Genomic DNA, 13,356 nt, shown 5'->3' with positions numbered 1-13,356 from the left:
AAAATATATTAAATAGAGTTGTAAAAAGTGTTATAGGAAATTGTTTAAAGTATATATTGGCTTACATAAATTATCATGGAATAATATAATATATTTAGAGTAAAAGTATAGTAATATATAAATTAAATTTAAACTGCTTCCATTTACATGAGACTCCAAAGAATGAAAAATGTGTTTTGATCCAAAACTTCCAAATAATAGTGGAATGTTATTTTACTTTTGGAGTCTGGTTTAAACCACTCTCCTTTATCCTCTTCAAAGTTACCCAACATAGCCTTTAACATTGGAAAAAGTATGCAGATGATGTATGAACAGCATCAAGACAAAGTCTAGAAGAGTGTGCAGTCAATCTCAAAACACTTCATGTATAAATTCAGTGTTCAAGATACAATTTCACAGTAATATTTTTACACAACTAACAAATATTGTACGACATCATTTTTATATTTATTTTTATTATCATTAATAGTTTTTTTATATAATAAATAAAGTGATAAAGAAAAATAAGACACAAAAAATTATATTATTGTTGTACAATTTGAACATATAATATTACTCATTTCATGATGACATGTTCTGGTTCAAGTTTTTCAATTACAACCTTGCCATCAGAAAAAGGAAAAGCCGTGTAACCTTCTCTTCTGCTTGTTCTTTATTATTTCCCATGACAGTATCCCTCTGACTCCTAGGTTTCCAAGTTTCGGCATGCAATGCGAGACATTGAAAATTGGAAAATTAGAACTTAAGAGATGATATCTACGAGATCGAGGGTGCTTGTATAAAATTATCTCTAGATATTGATGAATAGATTGCGTGGTATTTTTCCATCAATCATCTTAGAGAATCAGTTTGTTTTTATTCCTGGTAGACATATGTTGGATAGTGTTCTAGTTGCTTCTTAGGCTATTGATTACGCTCAGAAATATAAGAAGCTAATTTTTGTTATGAAGATTGATTATGAGAAGACATATGACTCTGTGGAATGGGACTACCTGTTGTTCATGCTCTGAGGGTGTGGTTTTCATGAGAGATGGGTCCGATGGATGGAAGCTTGTGTATGTGGGGGAAGCCTATCAACCATTGTGAATGGGAGTCCTACGGCAGAAGTATCTATAGGTAGGGGATTAAAGCAGGGTGATCCGTTGGTACCATCTATGTTCTTAATTGCTGCGGAAGGCCTTAAACTGTTGATGAGTAGGGCTTTAGAAATGAATCTGTCTAAGGGATTACACTTCGGCGGTGAAGGTCCGCCGATTTCTCTTTTACAATTCACAGATGATACTCTGATTATTGGAGAAACTACTATGCAGAATCTGTGGTGCTTAAAGGCCATCTTGCGCTGTTTCGAGTTAATTTCAGGCATGAAAATTAATTTCCACAAGAGTTGCATAGTCGGTATTCATTCTGGGGCAGATTTCACTAACTTGGCGGCTGCTTTTTTACATTGCAAGGTGGGTCAACTACCGTTTAAGCATTTGGGCTTACCTCTTGGTGCTAATCCTAGGAAGTTGTCTACTTGGAAACCAATGCTTGATGGCTTACGAAAGCGTCTATCCTCTTGGAAGTATAAGCATTTATCCATTGGGGGGAGAGTGACCTTAATTAATTCGGTTTTGAATGTTATGTCCATCCATTTCCTTTCATTTTTTAAAGCTCCAAACTCGGTGATTAAGGAAATTGTGGCCATCCAACGTGATTTTTTGTGGAGAGGTGTCAAGGATGGCTCAAAGATTCCTTGGGTAAAATGAGAGACGGTGTGTAAGTCAAAGATTGAGGGTGGACTAGGAATCAAAGATGTCAGATTGTTCAATTGGGCACTACTAGGGAAATGGGTGTGGAGGTGCATGCTCTCTCCGGGTATGTTGTGGGCTAAAGTTCTTCATGATAGGTATGGTCGTATTGAGTCCTTTTCTAATTGCTCAAATGTGGATAGGAGAGCCTCTTGGTGGTGGAAGGATATAGTGTGGGTGCTACAACAAGGGAATTTTTGGTTGGACGAAAAGACTGAACGTTGTATTGCTAATGGCACTATGACCCGATTTTGAGAGGATAAGTGGATAGGTGGTTTGCGCTTGTTGGATGTCTTTCCTCGTTTGTACTCCTTTGCCTTGGACTCGTTGTTAGTGGTGGCAGATAATGGAACTTGGCATGGGTGTGGCAGGTTAATTGGAGAAGAGAACCTTTTGTCCATGAAGTTAGGAGTGTGAATACCTTGTTGGATATGCTTCAGGGCTTGCAGGTTATCTCTTCAAGGCAAGACTATTGGAGATGGATTTATGATAAGGACGATGTATTCTTGGTGAAAAGTGTGTACCTTTAGCTACAACTCTCGGTAGGTGGAGAACTCAGATACTCTTCGGATTTTCAACTAGTTATAAAAAGTCTTTGGAAATGTAAGGCTCCGATCAAGTGCTTGGTATTTTGTTGGCAGGTGTTATTGAATGCGTTCCCGTGCAAATCATTGTTACAAGTACGTGGTGTGGAGTTAGATAACAATTTCTGTTCTTTTTGCTCTCTGTTTGTTGAAGACCCTCTTCATCTCTTTCTAATGTGCCCGATGGCTTTTAATACTTGGTTAGTTGTTGCTAATTGGTTGGAGGTTGCGGTGGTCTTTCCTAATTATTTAATTTCTCTTTATTTATATTGGACGAATCTTGGTATATATAAAAAACATTTTCACTTTTTGCGGGTGGTCTGGGTTTCTGTTATCTAGTCACTATGGTTTCATCGAAATGTTATTATCTTTCAGCAAGGTACTACAGATTGCAAAAAAGTGTTGGACAATATCAAATTACGTTCATGGAAGTGGATTAATAGTTCTGTCCCTGGTTGTTCTTTTAGTTACACAAGTTGGTATTATAACTCGGGTTTATATTTCTCATAGTTTCTATTCTATCTTTGATTCTAATTATGTCTCTATATCTCTTGTAACGAGTTGAAGTACCTCTTATACTCTCTTTAATTTAAATCTCTTTTGCTTATAAAAAAAAAATCTACGAGATCGAGGTGATAGTATCCAAGACAATGTTGATAAATGCAGTAATAAAAAATTGATTCATATATATGTCCTTGTACTTTTAAGTTTGTAGTATTTTTCATACGTGTAACTCTATTTAAAAGTCGAGAAATGTTACGACTTAGGAGTACATTTTCTGATACATTTTTTAATATATTTTATTTTGTTGGTTAAATTTTAGTAAGCCTCACATCATATATAATAAATCTTTGATGATTTTTATAATTTTTAATAAATTTTAATTAATAAAAAAATAAATGTAAATATGAGTATTTTTTTAAAGTGTATCCTGTGTACTTATTATAATTATAGATATATATCATGTCGTTGAATTTCTAATGTATTTATAAATATCAGTAAGATTGAAATATTCAGTATCTCTATATTTATTTAAAAGATGTTTAAGAATTATTAATGATCATTAAATCAATTAATGTTGTATCTAGATTTTAAACTTCAAGATCTTATATTTAAATTATTGGTTTATAAGAATAATTAATTTTTAATGTTATTTTTTATTATTTAAAAATTTAAGAGCAAAACAGTTTAAAAATTATGTATACGAAAACGGAAAACAGTTTTTATATATAAGTATAGATGATATACTTGTATATTTATGGGTAAATCCGAAAAAATCAAATTAAGTGAATTTTTAAGAAAGTTTGATTATTTTACCCCTATATCTCTTTATTTTATTCAAAGTGGTAATAAGAACCTAATTCAAATATAGTGAAGATGTCTATTTCCTTCATTCTAATTCTTAAGCTCACAGATAAAAACAATTGCAAGTTGTGTTCATATAATAACACTTATTGACTTCCATTAAATATGCATGGGATCGAGACGTTGGAGTAAGGATTTGATTCGAAGTGTCAAATGAAGGAACTTTGAATCAAGTCAAAAGGAACACTTTACAAAGGAATTACAAAATGGATTGACATGCACAGCATTATTCATTTAGCATAAGATAATAATTAAAATATTTGATAAAGTTTCTACTGCAATAAAGGTAAAGCAAGTTTAAGAGATTTTTCAAGACAAAAGAATTTGAGAAGCTGAAGATATGTCTTCCATCCTTGAGATGTGAATTCGAATCTATTAATAATGATTTTATAAGAGTCTTGGTGATTGTTAACTAAAATGGAGTGATATTATAATGCACGTGTGGCGGAAATATATTTAACATTGATTCAAAATTTGATATCTTCTTGTTTTGACTATTAAACAATCTCTAGATTTGAAGATCAAGACCACTGATGAATTATAAGAATCTTGCTAGTTTATGGAGAAAGAATAAAAAATGAGGAGACATCACTTCAAGCATGTCAAGTATTTAACAGTGCTAAATCACATATTTTTAAAAAATATATATGTTACAGAATCGATGCATGTAATGAGTATTTATATATATATATATATATATATATATATATATATATATATATATGAGTTAATCAATCATACATGACCAGTGTAAAGTATTTTTATACTGGTAACCAATCATATCTTTTAAATTATTTTATTTTATTATTATTTTATTAAATAAATAACTAACATGATACTATTAAAAAATATGATTGGTTATCAGTGTAAAAAAATTTATACTTATTAACTCTATATATAATAGAATAAAAAGAAACTTTCAGGGGTATGAATAGCACTGCACGGCCCTTATTTTTCTTAACGATGTTATGGGCTTTTGACTTCATGAAGGAATGGACCTAATGAACTTGACAGAAGCTATGTATATTTATTGGACCCATTTAAGTGAAAAAAGCCCAATGTGTGGCGAGACATCCTACAAAATTCATGTCCTAAATTATTAAACAATTTCATAACATAACAATTTGTATTTATTAATTAAATTATCCAAGATTTAAATTATAATCTTAGATATAAAATAAATTATATTAAGAGAGAAATACTTATTTTGCATGTATTTATAATTCTCGACAAAAATTAATCATTATTTTTTATGTTATACACTTTATACATATAGAATGGTTATCAAAAAAAAGAAAATAAAGATTAATTTCATGTAAAGCTAATTATGCCTAGGGATGGCAATGAGGTTTCATGGGGGCGGGTAATAGTAAACTCGCTCCCGTCTCGCCGGATGAAAATTGGCCTCATACCCACCCCATATCCACGCGGTATCCATTAAGCGGGGTATTCATGAATTTCTTAAATATCCACGGATATCCATGGATATTTATAAATATTTTAAGAAATTAAAAAGATTATATTATAAATAATTTTAAGTTTATATTTAATATCATTAAAATATTAAAAATAAAAATTCAGTGTTAATTTTGAACTTGTAGTTAACGTTAATTTTGTTAAAATAATAATAAAAATGCAAGATAATTAATAACTTAAAATACATCAATCTCACAAGTTAAAGTCTCATCATAAAACTACAATAATTCAATCTCATAATTCCAAACGAAAGTAAATAACTTAAAATACATAAATCTTATTGGTTCAATCAAAGCTAGAAAATTAATCAAATTACATCCAACATAATTCTATAACATGCTTAACATATGTTAGTAACCTCACCAACCTCACTTTTGTAAGAAAATAAGATGAGAGAGTATAGTTTTAGGGTTATGTGGTACAAGGATAATTAAGATATTTAAAAAATATTATTAAACGAGTATCCGCGGGTATAGATATCATCATACCCGCCCCCGCCCCATTTATAAATGGGTAAAAAATTATTCGTCCCCATTAAGTACTCAATTAGTCTATCCATTTATTATCTGTAACGAATTTTACTCACAAATACCTGCGGGTACGAGTATTTTTGCCATCCCTAACTATGCCCATGTCTTCAACCTTACACGTGTATTGTTGGTGTGTATAATTTTACTCAATTGTCAAATTTATCTTCAAGTGTTAAAAGATAACTTTCATTGAGATTTTATTGTTATGCCAACATAACTTTTTTTAATTATTTTTTTTTAAGTATTGATGCAGTGAACTGAACATATGTAACATCTAAAATGTACTAATTAACACAGTTGAGGTTATTTTCCTCCAATGAATATGTAACTTGTCACTAGTTTGGAAATTACTTTTTTAAGGAAATAACCTCTTTTAAGTTTTTTTTTTTTGAGTCAGTAAACGTAAACAATTAATAAACTGAATCAAATATATAAAAATCTGTTTGATGTTCACATTTTGTTCTCTCAAAAAATCTATCAAAGATGCCTTTCCCACCGGAGGTTCAGAAATATTTTATTTGATATTTTTTGGTCATTTATGTCTTTTATTTTCTTATCAGTAAAAGAGAAAAAGAAAACAAAAAGGACAAAACAAGAAAGTAAGCTAGAGAAATATCTAAAAAAACAAAAACAAAAATAAAATTTTATTAAACTTCTGTATTAACACTTTTAGAAGAAAAAAATCAGAAAGAAAAAAATAAAATAATTTTTGAAGTAAATTAACTTATAAAATGATTATTATTATTTTTTTTTGTTGAAAAAACCAATATAAGAGAATTTTTATAAAATAATTTATGTATAAGTTAATTTATCTTTTAAAAAAATTATTTTATTTTTTTCTATTAAAAACACTTATGAAAAATTTAATTAAAACATATTTATAATCTTTCGCTTAATATCTTCCGTCCACCGCGAGGAAAATTGATTTCTTGCGTTCATACATTCACACATTCATGAATTGGAATTGTTGAATGTAAATTGAATGATTTATATCTGGGATACATATTTCAAGTTGAGTTTATCAAGATAAAATATTAGTCATTTGATTTTCATTAAACATTTCTAATTAGTTAATTGTTTGAATTGCTGCTAGCCAATAGAGCTAGCCCAAAGGAAAATTCTGTTTAACAGGCCTACACTTGTCAACAAAGGCCCAATATTAGTGATGTACATCTTGGGCTTTGACATCCGTTGTCCACTTATACACGATTAGTGTAAAAATTTTTACACTGACAATTAATCATATCTTTTAAATTATTTTATTTTATTCTTATTTAATTAAATAAGAAAATAGCATGATACTATTAAAAGATATGATTTTAATATGATTAGTTATCAGTATAAAAAAAATTTAATCTGTCAGTGTATACATATAAGCAGTTAAACACACATGACACAACCACACCACACTGTATTTAACTATATGCTATGCTATGGCATAACACAAAAATGAGAAAGCAAGTGGCTCAAATGATTAGGAGTAAGCATATTCTCCCAATTCAACTCGCTCATTGCATTATTCAGCATATTCTCTCAGTTAGAGGAAGAACAGTGTAAATTTTCAAAATGAAAAGAAGTAAATAAAATAAATTGCAAATTGAAGAAAAAGAATATACAGGTAAAGAGCAACTGAAGAAGCATCATATATAGGAGGAGAATAAGGCAAAACCATTTTCTAAACTTTTGCATTAAACTAATAAAAAGCTATCCCACTTAGCAGAAGTTGCATGGAGTTGATCCACTTTCTGTTTTGTGAGTTGCCAATCATTCGCAGCCTCACCACCCTCTCTTTATGTAAAATAATTCTCTCCTTATCATAAAGAATTTCTTAGTGGGAATTTCCTTTTTAGGGTCATTCAATTTTTGCTTACTACACTTCTTTTCCTTTTCCCTTTTTTACTCAAACCCCTTCCGTACTCCATCCCACTCAACAAAAGTATGCCTTTAACCCCAAACCTCAAAGTGAAACCTCCAAAACTAACTTTTTTTTTCAGGACTAAAAGAAAAGAATGAGTGAATGGGAGTTAGCTAATATGATAAGATTGAAAATTTTACTAGATTTTTATTGCTAAACTTTTTGTATAAACTTTACGGTTTAATTTCTATGCACGATGGACGATCAACCAAAAATTATATATCTTTAATTTTAATTTTTGCATTATTATTTCTATCAAAGATAATCTCATAAATCACAATACCATTGATTTTATCTCATCTTCTTTAGCTTAATATGGTTGGTCCCAACCGAGCCGACCAAACACATGTACACCTAAACTTCACAACTCACAATTTATCAAAGAGAACAACTTCTTAACCTCAGACGTTAAGATACAAAGAGACTTGAGCAAAAGTGACTTGGTTGACCAAAGACTTGGAAGGTACACATTTTAAGTGTTAGAGTACAAAGACTTGACAAAGTGACTCGATCGACTCGATCAACCGAAAACTAAGATGATACCCTTATCAAACACTCTAATCTCTTCTAAATTAAACTGTAAAGCATATATAGTATACCTTGGTCTCAAAATGTGACAAGTCTTCATCTCTTTAAACTTTTTAAATTTATTATACTGAGAAAATGAAAGGGAATAAATGGGAAAAGAAGTGCGCATTGCTCTTGCTTCTGTTGGTCACGGAACTTAAGTGGTATTTGGTTAAATTAAACCATTGTTTAAAAGAGGTTTAAAGAAGATGCCACCTTTTAAGCCTCTTATGCGATGCAAATGGAGCTATCACAACCTTCAAATGTTATATTGGTAGAGGGATTGTGGCTTTCATCAATGAACGTGATTAGCATCCCTAAATTGCTACGCAACAGTTGTAAGTTGTAACACTGCTTCTTTCGTTTTTTTCCTTTTCAATTTTTTTAGTAGCTATATAATATATGTAATGTGGGTTATATAATTTACGTTGATTGGATCATCATATGTCATGATGGAGCACATAATGGGTCCATTGATTATGACGCAATGATGGGATTATTGGATACCTATTGATTTTCATTTTGGTTTGTTTTAGTGCAACCTCCATTATAACGTTTAGTAATTATCCTTGGTGACTTCTTCCTATTTCAACCCTTTATTTTTTATTTACCAAACTTTGTCTATCATTTGCAATCAAAGTGGTCACCTTTATTTTTCATTCTGGTGATTAAGTTTCCACCATAACACTTACTTGAATCAAAATCTTCTGTCTCCAATTCCTGTTCCTCCAATTACAATCTGTCATCTCAACCACATCATTGCTTTTAATTTTAATTTTAATTTTTAAAAAATAGAACCATCATTCCGTTACCACTACAACAACAATACATCACCCGTTTGCACACTTTCTCTCTCTCCACCTTCGTACTATTCATTTTTTTAATATTATTTGTTTTAATCTCTTTCCTTTGGGGGTAAAAAATAAGAAATAAGAAATAAAAATATATATTATTGAGCAGGGTGAACGCATTTACATAGTTAATAATAATAGAGAAGAGAAAGTGTGTTTTTGTTTTAATCTCCTATCTTACGTTTTTTTTTTCTTTTTCCGTAACCGATTCGCTTATGTTTGTCTGTGTTTTTTTTTTTTTTATATTTTGATTCTCTTAACTTTTTACTTAATTTTTTGCATCTACCGGTTCAAAACTATTATTTTGTTAAATAGTTATATAATTTTTTTCAGATATATTTTATTTCTATGAAAATATTTATTTTTATTTTGTAATTTCTGGAATATGATTCACATAAATATTATAAATAGAAAAATTATTTTTAGATATATTTTCTTTAAAAAATATTATATTTAAATATTTTGTTAAATACTTATATATTTTTTTTTCAAATATAACATTTTTTTGTTTATTCCTTTTTCACATAACGTTCCTTTCTATTATTGATTATCAGTGAATGCATTAGATTCTGAATTTCAACTATATGTGATTGTTGAAGACTAAAATACATTTTGACTTTTGATATGTAAAGATTGCAAACTATTCAATTGTAAACGTCAAATATGAGCTAGTAAAATTGTATTGATGTATTATAAATTCATTAATAATAAAAAGATCAAAGGTTATTTTTTTGCTATAATTTTTATTTTGCAACAATAACATCAAATGAATTTCTTGTTTGATCATAATAAGATTATCTAATAAAGTGAGAAATTTTATTTTTACAATACAAGGCTAAGAAAAATATCTAAATTGCAATAGTGTATTTGCAAAGTTTGAAAAATACATAAATCCAAAATTTTAAAGTAAAATCATTGAAACATCTTGATGTTTATAAAAACTCTATATGACCAAATTGCTTCACATATCATTTTGTCCTTTGCTTTGAGAATTTGTAACATCATCTGATCCATGTTCAATGCTAGATAGTTGTGCCTGTACATACACATATACCCCATTTTACAAACGTAATTTAAAAGAAATATTAAACTAACAAAAATAGAAGGCACTATAATTTATCACCTGTAACAACTCTGTCATGCTCATGTTACTACTTGACTCCATGAATGTATTGTTGGCAACATATGTGGGAAACTAAATAATACAATTTTAATAACAATTACAAATTATCATATAGATTATAAATTAGCATGAAAAACAAAAAGTAAAATAAATTAGATAATACCTGACTAAATTGAGATGAAGGCAATTCATTATCTAAGTTATTCATGGAAGGTTCATCTTGTTGCATAGTTTTCTTTTTTTTTTCTTCTTTCAAGAATACCTTTTGGCCTAGTAGATGATCCTCGAAATCTTTTTTTGGTCTTTATTCCTTTCACATTATCCTTATTCCCACTACACCAACCTTTTTCAATATTTATAAGTGAACCATCACTAGTACTAGCTTCCTTGTCTCTACCTTCAAGACAAACATCTATATCATCATGGCCTTGGTCAAATAACTAATAGCTATATTATATGTTTCTTCAGTTATCGCTCCTTTAGTTGCTAACTGAACTTGCATCCTACATATGTCTTTATAACGCATACCTATTTTTGCTTTAGGGTCCACATGGATTATAGAATGGTTAGCTGGTATGCCATTTCCCATTTTTGCATGTTTTGTCCATCTCTTTAATACATACATAGCAAGAATTTTCATAACATTTCTTGAAGAGAGAACTTTGAGAGCATGTGAGCATAAAATCCCTGCAAACTCATACCTTTTACAACTACACTTCACTGAACCAATAGAGGAGTCATAATGGACAATATGTTGAAATAACTTCTTATATGAGGTAACTTTATATTCAGTAACTTCCCCATTTTGAGAGGAAATATACATACTACAGTCATAACCACTTGATACCTCGTGTTGGATCATCTTAAATATTGCAGGAGTATAAATTGTTGCCGCATGCCGTAGAATTTCCACATCAAATGACAGAATTAAACTTCTTTGGGTTGCTTTAAAATTTGCCTTTGATTCCTCATATCGACGATCCTCTACCATTCTCTGAAAATGATGAAAAAATCTTAGTAAATCGTGTTGATAACTCACATATTTTTTAATTACATTATTCATACTCTCATTTCGTTGTGTGGTAGTCATGTCTGCACAAAAGTTCTCTCGACCATAAACTAATGCCCATTTCTCCTTTAAAGCAAAAGTCTGTTTCAACCAACTATTGTCTTTAAGATCATATTTCTCAAGCATATTGTTCCAAGCTATTATAAACTCTTCTTCATCTTCATATTCATACATGCATTTATTAAAATCTTTACTGAAGTCTTGAAACTTCCCAAACACTATACTCAGTTTCTTTAATGCATTTTGATACAAATGCCAAATACAGAGGCGGTGGCATGTTTCTGGCCATACCAAAGCTAATGCCTTTGCCATTGCTGCATCTTGGTCAGTAAGAATAGTCTTTGGTTTCTTTTCTGACATAGCTTTAGCAAAAGTAATGAACAACCAAATAAAACTTTCCGTCGTTTCATCATATAATAATGCTGCTCCAAAAATAATGATAAGTTTATGATGATTGACTCCAACAAACATTGCAAATGGACGACCTTCTTTATTTTTTCTATAAGTAGTATCAAAACAAACAACGTCACCAAAATATGAATAATCAATCATCATCTTCACATCAGCCCAAAAGATATTAGTAATTAAGTCATCCTCATCGACTTGTATTGCATAAAAGAAATTAGAATCTTCTAATTGCATTTTTTGCAAGTACTCTAACACACCACCTGTATCTCCTGACTTCATTTTCATTGTTCTCTTGGAACGTAAATGATTTCTATAGTCTTCAGGAATGAATCCAAGATTTTCATGACCACCAGCTCGCCTAGCCATTAACTCACAACTTGCTTTTGGAGTAATTCCAGAATCATCAGCTAAATGAACCTCGACTACTTGAGGAATAATCATTTTCCTTTGAGATCTATGCAAATGACTTTTACTAGGAGTTGTAGTCTCATGTGCATGCTCGACAATAAATTCAGTTACACGATACTTTCCTGTTATACGACTATTAACTTTCATCTTTGCCAAACAACCAAATCTTGATTGTGGTCGAGGATTTTTGACATTATCTTCTTGCTTATCTTTCCCACGATATCCTTCGCATGAACAAAAAAATACTCTATTGACTATCTTCCCATATTTATCTTTATGCCCTTTGCTAATCCTCACACTGAAACCCACTCTATAAGCATAATCATTGTAAAAATTATATGCTGCATCTTCAGTCTCAAACTCCATCCCAACTTTTGGTATAAATTGACTAGGAATTGTATCATGTATCATATCAATTTTTTTTCCTTCAATTTCATCCACATTATCAATGTCCATTTCTTGATGTTCTTCTTCAGCCATAACACAATGCTCTAAACAAGTGACAAAGAATCAGATACGTGTGAAATAAAGAATGAACTTGTGTAACAATCTAACAAAATTAGAGTCAAACAAAACGAAACAAACAAAATATTTAAAGAGATCAAATAAGTCTTAAATCAAGAAGAAAACCACAAATTATGTAATGTGAAACGAGAAAAAGAATAGGAGTAGGAGAAACCAAAAGGTAATGATAAACATGAGAATGACTTACGTGAGACCCTGTCAATAAAGTCTTTAACGTATTTTTATATCTGTTCGTCAAAAGAGAGACAAAACAACAAGAGTGATGAGTGGAGGCACAAGTGTTGTCAAAGAGCTTGAAAATGAGGGTTGAAAGTTAGCACCAGGCTACTAATGATGGAGGGCACGCACAAGCAAAATAATCAATAATAGAAAGGAACGTTATGTGAAAAAGGAATAAACAAAAAAATGTTATATTTGAAAAAAAAAATATAAGTATTTAACAAAATATTTAAATATAATAATTTTTTAAAAAAATATATCTAAAAATAAATTTTCTATTTATAATATTTATGTGAATCATATTCCAGAAATTACAAAATAAAAATAAATATTTTCTTAGAAATAAAATATATCTGAAAAAAATTATATAACTATTTAACAAAATAATAGTTTTGAACCGGTAGATGCAAAAAATTAAGTAAAAAGTTAGGAGAATCAAAATATAAAAAACAAACAAACAAACAAACATAAGCAAATCGGTTACGGAAAAAGAAAAAGAAAAAGAAAACGTAAGATAGGAGATTAA

At 29.9% G+C, this 13,356-nt stretch overlaps 1 protein-coding gene across 1 annotated transcript; it reads right to left on the bottom strand.

Annotated features, from left to right (window-relative positions):
• Window positions 1-10,613: 10,613 nt before the first annotated feature.
• LOC145955154 (protein FAR1-RELATED SEQUENCE 5-like) lies at window positions 10,614-12,566 on the bottom strand. The gene has a single exon (XM_083069863.1). The coding sequence runs from the start codon at window positions 12,564-12,566 to the stop codon at window positions 10,614-10,616; it is 1,953 nt and encodes a 650-aa protein (XP_082925989.1).
• Window positions 12,567-13,356: the final 790 nt, after the last annotated feature.

Source organism: Cajanus cajan, chromosome 2 (assembly GCF_000230855.2).
Source record: "Cajanus cajan strain Asha chromosome 2, NIPB_CcT2T_4, whole genome shotgun sequence".
Classification (NCBI taxonomy): Eukaryota; Viridiplantae; Streptophyta; class Magnoliopsida; order Fabales; family Fabaceae; genus Cajanus; species Cajanus cajan.
Note: the sequence above shows the minus strand (reverse complement) of the source record. Positions and strands in the feature narration are given on the sequence as shown.